The 16847-nt window shown below is 47.7% G+C and overlaps 1 protein-coding gene across 2 annotated transcripts in view; it reads left to right on the top strand.

Annotated features, from left to right (window-relative positions):
* Nucleotides 1-16847, top strand: part of LOC105185657 (protein eva-1 homolog C) — a 250895-nt gene that overhangs the window by 170147 nt on the left and 63901 nt on the right. For both annotated transcript variants that reach the window (XM_025300726.1, XM_025300725.1), the window contains exons 4-5: nt 3496-3645; nt 7713-7856. In XM_025300726.1, coding sequence (XP_025156511.1) covers nt 3496-3645; nt 7713-7856 — 294 coding nt within the window. The remainder of the gene's footprint in view (nt 1-3495; nt 3646-7712; nt 7857-16847) is intronic.

Raw genomic sequence — 16847 nt, 5'->3', positions numbered from 1 at the left:
TACACATACACATAACGGGACATTACGCATCGAAGAAGACACGGCTGAATGCGATCCGCGCGATCGATCTCGGATCATTTCGGCGGGCCGTTGATACATGAACGCCGGCCATGAAGTATGACGGTGCTTTTAACCGTCGGCACGATTTAATACAGTTCGCGGTGAAACTGCCGTTATTGCAAAATTACACGCGCGGCGCGCGGCTGTTTGCGGGCTGAAACTCGATATCGGCTGTACGCCGCGCGGCAACAAAGGATGCGTGAATGTAGAAAAAAATACTACCGCCCGGCTACATCTGTCCGGTCGCGGTCGGACATGCAAAATGCGATATCACAGGCGGTGGAAGCTCGGAAAAAGAAATAGGTCAGTCGGTGTTTAGACGGTCCGGCCGGTATCGTCGAGTCGGCGGGTCGGTGACCTTGAGAGAGAGAGAGAGAGAGAGAGAGAGAAGGGTGCGTGCGCGCGCGTAATTTCGCCCCTTAAATTGTGCAGCGCGCGAGTGCGCGCAGTGGCCATTGGCCGCCGCGGTTCGCCGGCGCGAGAGAAGTTCGGGAAGCCAACACGCCCGGCGGGCGCCGTAAATCGCCAACTCAATAAAGCGGGGCATAACACTTTATCTCAAGCATAAGTGCACCCGCCGACTTCCGTGCTAGGCTAAGAAACATGGTCGCGGTATGAAAAGATGTTGCCCCGCCGTGGTGGGATCGTCGGTTATGGCCCAAGTTGTTCCACCGCAACGAAACCGCGATATATCAACGAGTTACCGCGGCCGACGGCGGCGTTCGTTGCGTCGCGCTCGAACGCGGACAAATTCACTCCCGCGGCGCGTCGGGCGCATCTTTGTTGCTAATTAATCGCGCCGGCCGGCCCGCTGCGCCGCGGCTTGCAACTCTCTGCAGCTGAGTCTCGTTAGCCGTGCAGTCGAGATTTTTTCTCCCCGCCCGCCCCCCTCTCTCTCTCTCTCTCTCTCTGTCTCTCTCTCTCTCTCTTTTTGGGTAATCGAGACATGACAGGTAACATTCGGCAGCATCGGACAGGTGTAAGAGACTTCATTGCCGTATCATGTTGTTCGGTTCGCGTGCGGTTGTGATTGATACATGTTGGTTTCGATATCGAATTCGCAACGCCGACAATGCGTGATCGAGACAGCGAACGGGCGCGGTCACTGTCGAGCGCGGCCTAGCGAGAGATAGCTTCGAGGGAACTGTCCGGGAGATAACTCCGTCAACTCTCTGTCGAAACATTCCTCGATGCTCTCGCATCGGAATGTGTTCGCCCTTGCGTGTCTCTCGGTAATTTCCATAAAAGAAAAGTAGGGTAAGTCCGGGCACTTTTTAATCTTCTCTTCAATGTTGCCCTTCTGGTTTCTACAAGAAACTTGTGCAAATGTTTCAGTTTATTAGTAATTGATAAAAGGATTAGTAAAAAGGTTAATACTTAACCGCTTGACTGTCAGTGACACATATATGGGCAAATAAATCTCGTGCCACTTTTGCTTTATGACACATATATATGATATATGAGCATCTTGAGAAAAATGTATTTATACTATTGCGATTTGCAATAGTATGGTGCTTTGGTATTTGTATGTTTTCATGATCGTTGAATCCGAATCTGAAATCAGACTTTAGAAATTTAAAATGGCGAATTCAGTATGGCGGTTGAAAATTCGAAAAATACTTGGATTTCTATAAAAATTGGTATCTTATGGTTTATTGAAGTCGCTGAATATAAATTCATCGGCCATTTTCGATTCGCCGTTTTAAATTTTAAAAATCTGATAAGATTCGGATTCAGCGATCTGACAAACCCCGAATATCAGGTATCATTAAAATAAAATAAGTTTTTGCGTTTTAGTCCGCCATATTGGATCCGCCATTTTGAATTTCAGAAACCTGATTTCATATTCGGATTCAGCAACCCCAAAAACCGTTACAATGAAATTTGGGTAGTTTTGAAAAAAAAAAATATCCAACACACTTTTGGCACGAAAAATAAAAGGATGTAAAATACTAAAAAAAAAATAAATAAAGATAAACAAATTTCTACATTTTTATAGGCATGCCCAACTTCACACTCTTCACACCCTTGCCCACATCCATCCCTCACAGAATATTTTTAATATCTCGTTATTATTGGCGTCCCATGAATTTTTCTTCACAAAAATTCTCCTGTACCCTAATACATTATCCTCTTCACCGAGTGTGTTAATATATTGTTAATCATTTATTGCAATAACACATATGTGTTATTTCCAATTAAAGAACCATGCCCATCTATCCCGGACTTACCCTAATTGATCGGTTTCTGTCTGCCGTCGTTTAGAAAAAATCAGCCAAGGATAAAGGGGAAATGAGAAAGGGGGCCTGAGAACCGAAAGGTACAAAAGGACTTTTGTCTCAAGGGGGTGTCCTCCCTTGCCCCGAAGCCGTTTCGGATCAAGGAGAGAGCGCGTGACAGCGACGCGATTTTTACGTCGGCGACTGCCAAGTATTGACCGAGTACGAGCTCAATTGATAATTGATGCACTGAGTCTGCACTTTGCGAGCAATTTTTGCAGCTTTAGCGCCGTCCACGCTAACAAACATCGCGCTCGCGGCAACCGTCGACTCAGTTTGATAATTGCCGCACTGAGTCTGCACTTTTCGAACAATCCCCGCGGGCTCGACAGTAGTCGAGACATGGCGAATGTGGCGCACTGCTGTCGATAAAATCTTCGCCCCGATGCTGATCGGCGATGAAGTCTTCATACTTCGGGAGACCGCGACCGGGCGGGAGGGGGGAGGGGGGGGGAGGTGAAGGTCGATGATTTGACGCCGATGTTAATCAATCTTGCCGAGCGGGCCCGGCGTGTGACGAATACGGATGGCGGTGTGTATCGCTGGTCCGCGCAAATCGACAGACTTTGTCGTCAGAACCCGGTCGCTTTCCGGCTTGTCTCCTTGCTTATCGCGTCCCCGGGATACCGGCAGCGAGAGCGAAACGCCGGCAATCCGTAAGGTCGCAAACTACGTCCGCCGCAAGAAACTTTCCGGGCGACCTCGCCACCGCGCGACTCGCCCGCAAAAACGTACTATCGGCAGCTGCAAGCTATTCCGCTTCATTGAAATTCGCGAATGCAACGAGAGTGTCGTAACGAGACGAGTAGACAGCGTCTGTTCCACCCCGAGGAAACGCCCCGGCTCGTAAAAAGCACCCTCCACGGCGTTCGAGCCCACGGAATTTACGATTTGTCCCGGCATTTTTCCTCGTTTCTTGGGCTTTCTTCCGTTTCGCCTTTCTCTCTCTCTCTCTCTCTTTCTCTCTCGTTTCCGACGAGACGATGGGGGAGAGAGAGAGAGAGAGAGAGAGAGAGAGAGAATGGCGAGCTCGCTAATAAAGTACAGCTTGTAAAACGGCGTTACACGGTAACATAATTGTATCCTGCGCCACTGCGAAGCGCGCGATGCGACGCTCGAACGGCCGCTTTGTTAAACGCCGGTTTTGCGATTTCAGATGAATTCAGGAGCAAAGTGGCCTGCGAGAACGACGTTATCAATCTCGTTTGTTACCCCGGCCAGAGGGTGGCGATCTTCAGTGCGTCTTTCGGCAGAACGGAGTACGAGTCCCTGCAGTGTCCGCAGCCGCGGGGCGTGAAGGAGGAGAGTAAGTAGCCGGCGTCGATTGCCGACATTTTTCTATTCATCCATTCAGCCTGACACACTTAACCCATTCAGTCCTGTGCGTTCGCCGGGCGCTTATCGGCCTCCTCCCCCTCTCTGTTCTCTTTCTCTTTCTCGTTCTCTGCTTTCGACACGTGGAAGAGAGAGAGAGAGAGAGAGGGAGAGAGAGAGCGGCGCCTCTGGAAATTTTCAGTCGCGCCCCCCCGACTTCGCGAACGATCGATATTTTTGCGCATCCCTCACGGGCAGGCAGGCGGGAGCGGAGGAGAGAGAGAGAGAGGTATTGAGGGAGGAGGGGAGACGCGTTAACTGTCACGGTATTCGGTAAATGATTTATCGTCGTGTAACCGCGCGAGAGATATCCGGGCGTTTCGAGATTCTACCAATCAGCAAATTTGTCGCGACTGCCTCGCGCTCCAACCCTTCCCCCCCGCCCCACCCCGACCGTGCCAAAGGAACTGAAACCGACGGTTCCCGCCCCTTTCGAATATCTATATAATAATAAATCATTCTGTGTGACGGAGAGAGAGATATACCCATTGTGTATGGAACATGAGCGAGGTACACGCGGGAAGAAGAAGGAGACAGAGAGAGAGAGAGAGAGAGAGAAAGCTTCTCATTTTATCTTGATTATGCAATATTTACGAGACTTTTCATCTGCTCGGGGCGCCACATCACTCGTTATTACAGCAGAAAGTAATCGAGCATAAACTCTAAGTTTCGCGCGCTCTCCTCTCTCTCTCTCTCTCTCTCTCTCTCTCTCTCCGTCTTGTTCCGATATCATCTCGGCGTTACATCACCGTCGTCGTTCCGGCGTTGCGTCGTTTACCTCGCAGGAAATAATAACGCGACGACACTTCGAAGTTACAGTTGACGTCAAGTATTTACGCGAGCGTAAATAACGCGTGTCATTAAAGTAATGATATCCAGCGTACGATGTCGGCGACGATGTCGGCGGCGGCGATGGCGACGACGACATAAATCTCACGAAGCCCCATCTCCGTAGAGTCGGACGACATATTATAGGATTTTCCGATGCCGCGGGAGATCGGTCGATAAGTTTCGTCGTCGTCCGTTTTTCTTCTTCTGGCCGCCGATGAGTTTTTCGCGGCGGCGAAGTCCCCACCCGCGCCGATCTGTCTGTCCCACTTTATTGTCATCCTCGGCGAGACGGAATTGCGACTTTCCCCGGCGCGTCCGCCCAAGTTTCGGCCGACTTTAGCGCGACGCCAGGAAGAGGAAATTAAAGTGAGTTCCGCTGTGGTTTAAGAAGAGAGTTGCGAATGTTGCTCGGATGGACGGACGGACCGACGGACAAGCTGCGATAATTCGATGACCGATAGATGTACTCCCGCAGCAAATATGACGTTTGATGTCGGCAAAGCTCGTTACTCACGTTCTCGCGCTGCCGCGGGAGCTACTTTTAATTCGAGCTGAAGAGGCAGCCAAGAGAAAAGAGAGTCTTCTCTTTTTCGCGCGCGCGCAGCCTCTTTCCCGTTCATTTCCCCTTAGACGCGGCGCGCTTTTATTTAACTTTTCAAGGTAAATTCCATCTCGACTCGCGATTAAACGGTCTCGCTCTCCTCGGTCGGCTCTCTCTCTCTCTCTCTCTCTCTCTCTCTCTCTCTCTCTCTCTCTCTCTCTCTTTCTCTCTCCCTCCCTCCCTCCCTCCCTCCCTCCCTCCCTCTCCCTCTCTCTTTCGTCGAGTGCGTTCCCACGACGACTTTTCGTCTAGTCCGATCAATCAGCCGTCGCTGGAAGGAGCACGAGAGTTTCCCCGCTGTCTTCCTCTTCTCGCTAAACGAGAGAACATAAACGGGAATGGCTCGCCGCCGCGAAGACCATTGTCGTGCTTTTAGCCGTTTCGTAAAGTGTTACTCGGACGATCCCGCCGCGTTGGCTGACTGCGGACGGCGTGACATTAATAATTCCCGGTCGTTTTGACCGCTGCTATAATCATCGTTCGCGCGCGCATACGTCGTAAAGTCGCTCCCAACTTTGAAGGCGCCAGCGGAAGGAGAAGCGGACGATTCCAAAAAGTCGTCGTTCGCGGCGAAGTAAGCGAAAAAAATGGAGAATGGACAAAGCGGCTCCTTCTGTCAACGCATCTCTCGGCACTTAACCCGAGACATCCATCTTGCCGGCCTCCTCTTGTATAAACAAAGGAAAGACATTCCCCTGAGCAAAAAATTATTAGGGCCCTTTTCATGAAGCATAAGGCCCCGATAAGGCTGAAAGTAGGATGTGCTAAGAAGGGATTATTATCACATCAGGCCCCAAGATGGATCCTTTAGGGATACCTTAAATTTTACAAAATAAGGCTTTGATAGGGAAAGGGCTGAGAAGGGCCTTAGAAGGATTTTTTAGGGATGCCTTAGATTTTATGAAATAACGCTTTAACGTGGAAAACTGTGAGCCTTAGAAGGATCTTTTAAGGATGCTTTAGATATACAAAATCAAATTTTGTTATAGAAAATTAATAAGATCTGAAGCGTGTAATAAAATTGTTATAGTTTAGTATTATTTTAGTAGGTACGCTCTATCTGGTTCTTTTAAAGATTTTTTGATTATACCGCAATTAAAAATAAATTTTGTTAATTTTATTAGTTGCCATATTCATTAGTCTTTTCAAAGGGTTTCTCTAGTATTACCTTCGTTTTGAAATGTAACAAACTTTAATAAAAACAGTAGCAGGATTCTTATGTGTCAAGAATGCTATATTTAATTGTAAAGTACGCTATATTTTTAAAATGAAAAATTCTTGTCTTATACTAACAAGGATATAAAGAAATAAAGAAATTGCAGTCTAAATTTCTTGGAATGAAAAGAATACTTTTACTTCAGCAATAATAAAAAAATATTTCCTTATGAAGCCTTATTAATATTGCCTTATAGGATCCTCATAATATTGCTTTATAAGGACTCGTTAAACCATTTGTCACACATCTTGTAGGGCCCTTGTCTTTCCATCCCTGCTAGGGCCCGATTAATGTTAGAGAAAAATAATCAGGCCCTTATCAGAGCCCTATTAATTTTTCTACTCGGGATTCATCCTGCCGGCCTCCTCTCGTATAAACAAAGGAAAGAAGTCCTGATTTCATAGCTGTCCGAGTAGCTCGTTTCCGAGAACCTCCCGTGATGATCCGATAAATCTTCACCTCACGCAACTACTTGGCCTACTCGTCACCTCATCATTCGCAAGGCCAAGAGCAGCCAGCCAGTCAATCCCTCCGAGACGCAGAGGGGGGCGCTTGATCGCTCCTTACGACTGCTCGATCTCGCCGGAGCGCGAACGACAATAAGGAGCAAAATCTGCGGAATGGCGGCGCGTTATATAATGCCGTTTTTTTCGGGCTTCTCCGGTGTGAATGCCTCGCGGTCGCCTTGATATCCTTTCGCGAGACGCGACGACAGGCCGCGTCGTCGCGTCGTCACGTCTGACGTCGCGCGAGCGCAACGTACGTATTTCCTCGCACAAAAGAGTGTCGGAAACTCCGGAGACTTCCTGCTCTCTCCTCGTCGCCTCTTTTCGGCTTCTTCTCCCCTTGTCAGCGATGTCGTGTGTGAAGTCGGATCAATAAATTCTTATTTTTTTTCCCGCGCGACTGCATCGTCGTCGTCGTCGTCGTCGTCGTCGATGACCGGCTCTCCGTAGCCCTCGAGCGCATTCGCTAACGGAAACAATGTGCATCGTGTTTGTTCTAAATCATAAACAAGCGCGAGCGGAAACTTACAAAGATGTTTCTCGCACAAAGGGAGAGACAGAGAAGTCTTTCTCTCGGAAGACAAAAAGCAAGCCCGGGATCGTATACGCAGATACGTTCTGGCGGGATGAAAGCAGTCGCGCCCGCACGCGTTTCAACGAAATGCGGAATTATTATCGTGAGACTCGCGCGGACGCATCCTTCTGTCCTCCTTGTGATTTCCCCGTCCCCCTCTCGCATTAATGCACCCTTCGCGAAAAGATTGAGGACATACGGGCGACGTTTGCTCCTTTTTCCCCCTTTTTTCGGGGCTGTTTCTGACACTTCCACCGTTATATGTTTGCAGCCTGCATGGTAACGTTCGCAACGGAAACCGTCATGCAATTATGCCACGGTAAACGACGATGCTCGGTGGTGGCCAACAGCACGACCTTCGGCGACCCCTGCAGACCGGACAGCAAGACCTACCTCAAAGTCGTGTACACCTGCGGTGAGTCCGGCTGAATCTTCTTACTTTTCGCTGCGCCGCGCCGTATCATTTGCTCGCCGACGGAATGCGGCTGAACGCGACCTCCTCAATAAGAAATCGCTAATGATCCGTCTCTGAGAGGCCGAGTTATATCCACGCGAGCGGGCCGCATTAATCCTGCGCTCGTGCTCGCGTAGATTTCAACGCGCGAATAACGGCCTTGGCATAAATGGTTTTATATCCGGCGCTCTCAAGCCGTGTGCTAATTCTGCCGCTCGCTCGGCACGAGGAAACGCTGGTTTCGCGTGCGGCTCGCGAGTGGCCGACTTGAAAGAATACCGGCGATCCAGAGCGACGGCGCGCTCGCGAAGCAAGCGACGATTATCTATAAACGATGGAGTCGATACTACCGATAATAGAGACCGGGATAGATGAGCATAAAGGATAGATGGTCAATTGTTATAATTTTGTTAATATATGCTAGGCGTCAGCGCTGATCAGTCAGTTGTGAGTAGTGTTGGGGGTATTTATTTCGACGGAACCTCCTCCTGCGCATGCGTCAATTGCGTCACAAGTCTTGATAGACTCTTGCTTAGATGTAGAATAGAGCGCTCTTGGGGCGAAATCAATGTAGCAATGTAAGATTATACAGGGTGCTAAATTTTAAATGTATCAGGTAAAAAATATCGGAAACTATGAAAGATATTAAAAAGAGCTGAAACATGTATTCCATGATCTCGAAGGAGGAAAGAGAATGGTATTATAAGTTTTTTATTTGGAGGGCATTTTCAAGGTCAGCTGAAGGTCAACTTAATTTTTTAAAATGGAAAGGCCAATTTTTTGTTACATCTTTTTTTTCTACCAATTAATTTTAACAACTTTTGTCTGAAACATTTCTTTGTTTGCCTAAAATTTTTTGAAATGATTAAGGAAAACTTGGTAATTTTTTCAACATTTAACTTACGATGTCTCGTTATCTATTCGTCGAAAAAAAAATAGTATTAGACTTTTTTACTTTATTTACTATCAAGAATACATTATAATAGTGCCCTAACTTTTGTTAATTTAATAATTTTGAAATTTCCAAAGGTCGATAAGTTAACAAAAGTTAAGGTATTATTATAGTAATATATTCTTGATAATAAATAAAATAAAAAGATTCTAATACTATTTTTCCTTTCGACGAATAATTAGCGAGATATCGTAAGTTAAATGTTGAAAAAGTTACCAAGTTTTCTTTAAATATTTCAAAAAGTATTAAGCAAATGAAAAAATGTTTCAGACAAAAGTTGTTGAAATTAATTGGCGAAAAGAGAAGATATAATAAAAAATTGGGCTTTCTATTTTAAAAATTAAGTTGATCTTCAACTGACCTTGAAAATGCCCTCCAAATAAAAAACTGATAATGCCATTCTCTTTCCCCTTCGAAATCATGGACTCTTTCTTTACGTGTACGAGCCATTTACCGATTATATTGGCATTATTTACTGTTTTTACTGTTTTATTAAACGACATCAATAACGGCATTATCCAACGGTATTTATTATCGCCAACTATCGATACGATATCGATGATACCTGCCTTCCCTTTTACTTTTAGCTAGTATCGATAATCGTTATTCGCACCTCCGCGACCGAGCAGTCGTCGACGGCGCTTATAAACAACGCGAAATAGGGGTTGCGCGAGTGTTGCGCTGCACGCGCGAATAAAAATGCAAGATCATTCGGACGCGACAAATGCAGCGCGCGCTGCATCTCCCTTTTCGCCGTAGTAAGCGCGCCGGCCGATTCAGCGTGTCGCAGCGTTGGCGACTTGAAAAGTTACGAGAAAAAGTGATATTACGGGAGGCCGCGCAGTATAACGTGTTCGGTAAGGGATTTATCTGGAGCTTGTGCTGCACAATGGCGTATAATGAGCGCAGGAACGCCCGCTCTTCTCTCGCCCTGAAGTTATTTTATTGCGAGACTCTCCAAGTAACTCGACGCGACGGCAGCAACGAGTCAGCGACAGCTTTAAACAGAATGACGTCGCGTCGGTCTCTTCTCTTTCTCTCTCCCCCCCCCCCCCCCCCCTCTCTCTCTCTCTCTCTCTCCCCCGAGTCCGGGCGGAAATCTATTTTATTTCGTTCTACCCCCCGGCATTTTTAATGGGCACTCTACCCGGAAACGGCTCGTCGCGAAGAATAGCGAAAGCCGGTTGGGAAAATTGCCGACGAAAACTAACGAGTGGCATCGCCGGGGCGCGTATTTCCAGCTACTGCCGGAGCAACGCCGGAGAACGGCGTGTCCCTCTTGGACCGAGCGGAAAAGCTGGAATTTCCGTGACTGTGCTGTAATCCGAGATGCAATTTTAGTGGCGCGGGCTTATTCGTCCGTTTGCGCGAGGAGTCGCGAGCGAGCGCGCGTGCGCGCGCATTCGTAATAACAATTTTACGCGGCGGACTCGATCACAGCGAGAGCCGCGATCGCGCGTCGGCTTTGCCGAAGAATCCCAAAGTCGACATTTTGGTTCCGCATTAATCCCGCTGGTTCCATCAAACTCGGCAAACCGGGCTATGATATTGCGCCGGCTATTGTTTCCCGACGTTGCAAATAATCACCGCTGTTCTTACTCCCCCTTCTTTCTCTTTTTTTTTTTTCTCGCTATGGCTCGTCTGCGTTTAATCTTCGGGTGTCCTTAATAATTTCAATAAACAACAAGTGTGGTCCATCCATTCGCTTAATTGCGAATGCGAGTTTGCGATGAACAAAAATTACGTAATCCGATAAGGTACAAACAATACTCTCTTTCATTTCATTAATATTTTCTCAACGACGTTAGAAATTTCGATTTCTCACGCGGAAGAATTTGGAGATTTCAAGAAGCGATTGCGAGCTTCCTGTGATGCGTTCTGGAAAAATACCTGTAGCAACTATTTGCAGCCAAGGCGAAGCGGTAGCTCGTAAAGCGTCATACTTCGAGATCCTCCATTGATCCTTCAAGTTGGAGGGTGCTTGCAGGATTAAAGTGGAGTCAAAATTTCGGTTCGTGTTTGTCGCAGCTTTCACGACGGCGCGGAACGACAGGGAGGAACGAGGCAAACAGCGGCGCGAGACAAGTTTGTTGTTACGTGGTTATGAGGCAAGAAGGAAAAAAGGGAAGAAAATAAACAGAAGGAGAAAAGAATTTACATCGTCCTCGTGGACTTTCCGTCGAGTATGCACGCGTGCTCTCGTGCACAAATTCCCCGTCCTGCCGCGCGGTTCTCGGGGAAAAAAGTCCTTTCTGCGGGGGGGAGTCGCGGGGAACGGCGCGGTAACATTCTGCGCGAAAGTCGCGCGCGCGCGAATATTGAGAGACGTTAAGAGCGAAAGTTTTATACTACTTACGAGGCACTTATCCGGCCACCGCGAACGAATGGCAACGAGAAGGCAATGCGAGCGCAACCGCAGCGGCGCGGGCGTGTTACACTCCCCGCGTACGATCCTTTTTTATTCTCAGGAGCGAAATTACGCGTATCCCGCGCACGTACATCTCGCCGGTGTGTGCCGCGGGATCATGTAACTGCGTATTACTTCCTCGCGCGGAACAGCCCGTTTACATTAAATCGTAGCCATCCTTTACTCCTGTAACAAAAGAACGGAAGAGCGAGGGAGGAGGGAGGGGGGAAGGAGGAGGGAGAGAACAACGCCGTATTGCGAAAATAATTTTCCGCAATTTTTCCTGAAGCGTGCAAGATTTATTTCCATCGCGCGAGACTGCCTCTCGCGAATTCTTCGCCGCTCGTGAGATTTATTTCGAGAATCGATAACGCACGATGGAGACGGAGAAAGCGGATCAGAAGTGCGGAGGGGGAGGTAGTACGGTTCGGATATCACGATAGCGTTACGCGTAATGAAGAGCGTCATTATATCTGAATTTAATACCGTTAACCGAACACAGTTGACTTAAAAAATTCGCCTCCAGAGCCGAGACAGAGAGAGAGCGCTCGTCGGCGGCGGCGGTTAACTCCGATAATCACGTTCGCGCAACGCGAGCGAGCGCGTGCGACGCGCGGAATTGCGACACTTATATCTCGCGCGTTATATTTTCTTCGTGAGATTTTTAAATTAAAATTTTTTTAATTAAGAATGGATCGGGGCGCGATTTCTGCGGCTGCTTGCGCGAGAGCCTGTCCCTCTCACTCTCCACACTCTCGAGTGTGATTAAAATGAGTAGCGCCCCTTGTGCTGGGAAGAACGGCGAGAAGGAGGAGGGGAAGGGAGGCGGGACGGGGGAGAGAAGGGATCGTTGGTCCTTTCGTGGCTCGTCTCACGTCAAATTACCAGCCGTAAACGACCGCGCGCGGATTATGATTCGCGCGACACAGCCGGAGAATGCATTTGCGTGTGCTTGTGAGTGCCCGATGCGAGCTCATTAGTCAATGTCGCTCCGGCTCTCCTGTTACCGGCGACTGCGTCGCCGGGTTAGCAGAGAAAAAAGAATCCGTCGCTCGCTTTTCTAATTTAGCCGCGAGTCGTGCGTGGTTTCCTTGGCGGTGGTTTCCTTCGCCGTTCGATAAAATATGCGCGCTCGTCGCCGCGTGCTCGCAAACAATAGGCGGGGAAACGAAAGAAAAAGGAATACGCGCTGCCTGAAAAATATTGCGGAGATTTCCCACCTAAATTTCTCCACAGGTAACAATCGCGCTCTCGTATCTGCGCCTCGTCGTCGTCGGCCCGTCCGGCGTGCCTGGAATCGCGCGCTATTATTCCTCCTTTTCGAAATTTCGAGCTTTCGAGATTTCCCGCGTAACACCGAAAAATCCCATTCGACTTGCGAATGAGTTCGCCGCGATTGCGGTTATCAGAGTGAGAACAGTGTTCGGAAATGTTAGAAACACAATGAGCGAGCGAGCGAGCGAGCGTGAGAGAGAGAGAGAGAGGGGGGAGGGGGGGAGTAGAGTAAAGTTTATCTTGTTCGCGGGGTTATAAAAGCCCTTGGGATTGCAGCTGGTTAACACAAATTATACCGAGCGCCAAAATCGAACGATGCTTATTTACAATAGCGCGCGCGGCACTCTGCGAAGAGAAAGAGGAACGAAGAAAGTAACTGAAGCGCGCCCACGCGCATGCGCGTATCCGCGTATCCAGCCATCAGGCTGGAGACTGATGTAACGAGAAGCGCACCGCGCGATAAGTTTACGCCGGGAAATTGTTGTCGGGGGAGAAAGGGGGGGTCCCATCTCCTCTTCTCTCCTAAACCACCTGCCGATGCTTAATCGCCAAATTATACGTCTGAGGCAATTTGTGCGACGCACGGAGCGAGCAGCGAGCAGCAAAACGCTCCTTCTTATTCATACATGTATGCGCATACGCGGCGCCGCCGAGAGGAAAAAAGCCGGAGGAATAATAAACTGGCGCGATAAGAGGGTCGGACATGTTGCGAATCAAATTTCGTCGTGGTGAATGTAAATTGCTGGTTTACGAGGAAATTGAGTTGCGTAAAAGCGCGAGCTCGTGCGCGTGCGCGTACGCGCGTGTTTGAGAAACGTGTCATCGACGTGCGCGCGCGCGCGCGCGCGCGGTTGTATCATTATCGGTAAGTTAACACGGAGAATAACATGCGCCGATGCGAGTCGCTCTCGTTATGTTTCACACACAGGTCACGTCTGTTGTGCTCGCGCGCTTTTTATGCGCGTTGTTAATTTCAGCCCCGGGGGTTTCGGCGTGATACGGCCGCTAATTATACGGGGCGCGCAAGCGCGCAAGTTTGCACGCATATTTTTCGAAAGTGCCCCAATTGCAGAGACCGCGGCCCGCTCGTCGGGCCTTCTGGTTTTTCTTTTTTTTCTTTGTTTCGCCTGGCGCTCCCGACTTCTCCATATTCACAAGGGTCGTTTTTCTTGTTCTTGTTTTTTCTTTTTTTTTTTCTTTTTTTTTTTCTTTTCACGAACGCGAAACGAACTCGCAACGCGCGCGCGGCTGTTTAACGTCGTTCGCGAGCTGACGCGCGGTGGAGCGCGACTGCGACGAGAACCGCGGCGATATAAAATTGACGTCCACAGGACGGCGCGAGAGGAAAGGGGAGAGAAAGAGAGAGAGAGAGAGGGAGGGAGAAATGGCGCCGGAAACATTCTTTTCGCTGCGATTGCGCTCGATCGGATGACGATACCCGGAACGAAATCAAACGCACTTCCCGCTCCGTCCGTGTGCCGTTCCTGTGAGGCATGCTCGTCGGCTTCTTCGACTCGGGCTCTCCACAGGCTGGGGCATTGACCCGGAACAATTATCGGGCGATCCCAAAGTGTAATTGGATCCGCATGAATTATCAATGTGCATCAAAGTCCCCCGGTCGAGCGCAGACAGCCCAGCCAGGTGCACGCAAGTTGGAAATGAAGCACTGCAAATCCTCCGCATCCTGCGAGGTCTTATCGAATTTCAGTCGATCATTGACATCGGCAATATGTTAATCAGCCGCGATACAGCGAGCTCTCAGCGGACGCGCATTGTAATGACCGTAATGACCGACGGGGCGGGGGGAGGGGGAGGAGAGGAGAGGAGTGGAGCGACGTCGTCGCATGCGAAAAAAAGTGCAAATTTTAATTGTCGCATCAGACCCGAAACTGGAATTAGTCCAAACCTGTGTACTCTTCCGCAAAGTAATATCCGCGAGGTAAAGAGACTCTTCCTCTCCTTTTCTCTCTCTCTCTCTCTCTCTCTCTCTCTCTCTCTCTCTCTCTCTCTCTCTGTCTCTCTTCCGAGCGGACTTATTTACAGCGGTGGCTATTAAAAAACTGTGCCGGCAGGAATGAAGTAAGGTAAACTTCAGGAGGGAAAATATTCAAAGCGTGTTTCCCCCGATGGTACGGGAACTTTTACAAATTATAGAAAGCACGGGAATGCGCGACGCCACATCTATGACGACGTCATAAAGCAATTTCTGATGTCATTCGGGTAACTTTACCCGAAGCACGCTTCGCGCAAACCGCGAATTTATTCCGCCACTGACTCGCGCATTTAACTGACTCGTTGCATTTCGAGTTGTTTAACCGGGCTCTTTCGGCGGGAGAAAAGGATGAAAATTTTCAAAGCCGCGCTCGAGAGAGATGGCGCGGAAAAAATCATCGCGCATCGAGAGATCCGCCGCTTTCTCCTCCATTGGAGGGAATAGAATGCCGAGGAGAAAAGTTTCGCGTCGGTCGAACGGAAGAAATGTATATATCTTTTTTAACAATTACTATCGAATTATCGAAAATGACGAAAATCGACACAGCTTTTGCTTCCGCCATTGCCGTTCGCTTCTCCGTTCAATCTAACGTTCGCGTTTCGAACAATTAACTGCGCTGCGAGCTTGAGATACAGATCAGTGGCAAATATTGCGCGAGTAAACTTTCCCGGATAATGTCGCTTAATTAACCATAAATCACAGCTGCGGTTGTTAGATGAGCGTTACGCACGACAAGAATGAGCAACTGGAGAATTCTCCTCAGTCCGTGCGCGCGCGCGGTGTATTAATTATGATCACGTCTTCCCGATAGGAGAACCGAATTCGCCGGATTTCACCATCCATTTCCCGAGAACAAACTGAATCATCCGTTGATTTCACACATGGGATCTCCTTGACAAAGTGAATGTACGTACATCGGCCGTGCCGAGCCGAATCAGTTGACGCCTAACGACATATGAATACGCGTTGCTTAATCCCGCGATACGAACACTGTAAACTGAAGTGTGTTACAATAACGTGCTTGAAGCGTGTTAAAGTATGTCTCCACTTTAGACATACAAAACCAGCAAATTAAATTAACACATATATGTATGTGAAAAGAACATATGATATTTATGCGTGTGATAAATATAATCGTTTGTATGTATGTTAATGGTTAGGTGTATTAAAATAACACACTTTCAGTGTGTTATGAAAGTATATTAAAATAACATATCTCAAATGTGTTATCAGGGTATATCAAGACAGCAGTGTGTTATTTTGAAGGTGAATTGAGCAACATTGCAAATCCAAGTGTGTTATTTTGAAATGCACAAGCGCGTAAATGAATGAATCTGTTTTACACATTTCTTTCCATTTTAAGTCACGCGTTATTTAACATATTACGTTTAAACATATAATAATGAATAACATATAATTAATGATTTAGTCTGTAATAATATGAAAGCAAGTTATTATTACATTAATTTGTTCAATAGATACAATACTTTTTTGGAGACGAGTAGTCGCCGATTTTGTCGATTTGTGTTTTTCTCACGTGTATTTTTTTTTTTTAATACACATATGTGTGTTCATTTAAACGTGTGTTAACAAAATTAGTGTGTTATCATGAACACATTACTAGTGTGTTGCGCGACTTGGTGTGTTATCCAATATATCATCCAAGTGTGTTCTCAGTGTATTTCGATTATCATTCTGTGTGATTATCATTTCTGTGTCTAGATAACGCACTCTACGTGTATCACGGGATTGTTGAGGAAAAGTAACACGTTTCTGTAGTGTGTTACATGATGTGTTACAGACAAGTGTGTTATTAAAGCTTTTGTCACTTTTGCCATAGAAAACGAATTATCTTGACGCACTTAGTGCCTTAACGCCAGCTAATGTGTCAAAATAACACACTAACACTCAATTTTAACACATGTTCCGATGCCTAGTTTTACAGTGAATACGCCGGTTAATACCGGTCGATCGAGGAAATGAATTAAACTCGCGCTGGATTTCTGTTCCATTGGCCGCGCACGCGGCAGCGGGCGATCGTATCTTTTTCCCTTATTTTGCGAGAGGATTCGGGTCGACTCGTCAGTCTGTCTCGCTTGATTTCGCGACACTCGTTCGTTGATATGAAGTATAATGCGCGTGAAAAGATATTTCTTTAGTATTTCGACATTTTGCTATGTAATATTTCGATATCTCGTTTAATACATACTTTTCTCTCTGTCTCTCTCTCTCTCTCTCTCTCTCTCTCTCTCTCTCTCTCTCTCTCTCTCTCTCTTCGCTCGCGATAGCGAATCCATTTAGATAATTATCCACGTCGGACCGTTA

Source organism: Harpegnathos saltator, unplaced genomic scaffold, assembly GCF_003227715.2.
Source record: "Harpegnathos saltator strain DR-91 unplaced genomic scaffold, Hsal_v8.6 scaffold381, whole genome shotgun sequence".
In the NCBI taxonomy this organism is placed as follows: Eukaryota; Metazoa; Arthropoda; class Insecta; order Hymenoptera; family Formicidae; genus Harpegnathos; species Harpegnathos saltator.
The sequence above is the reverse complement of the archived record's forward strand: the minus strand, read 5'-3'. Positions and strand labels throughout refer to the sequence as shown.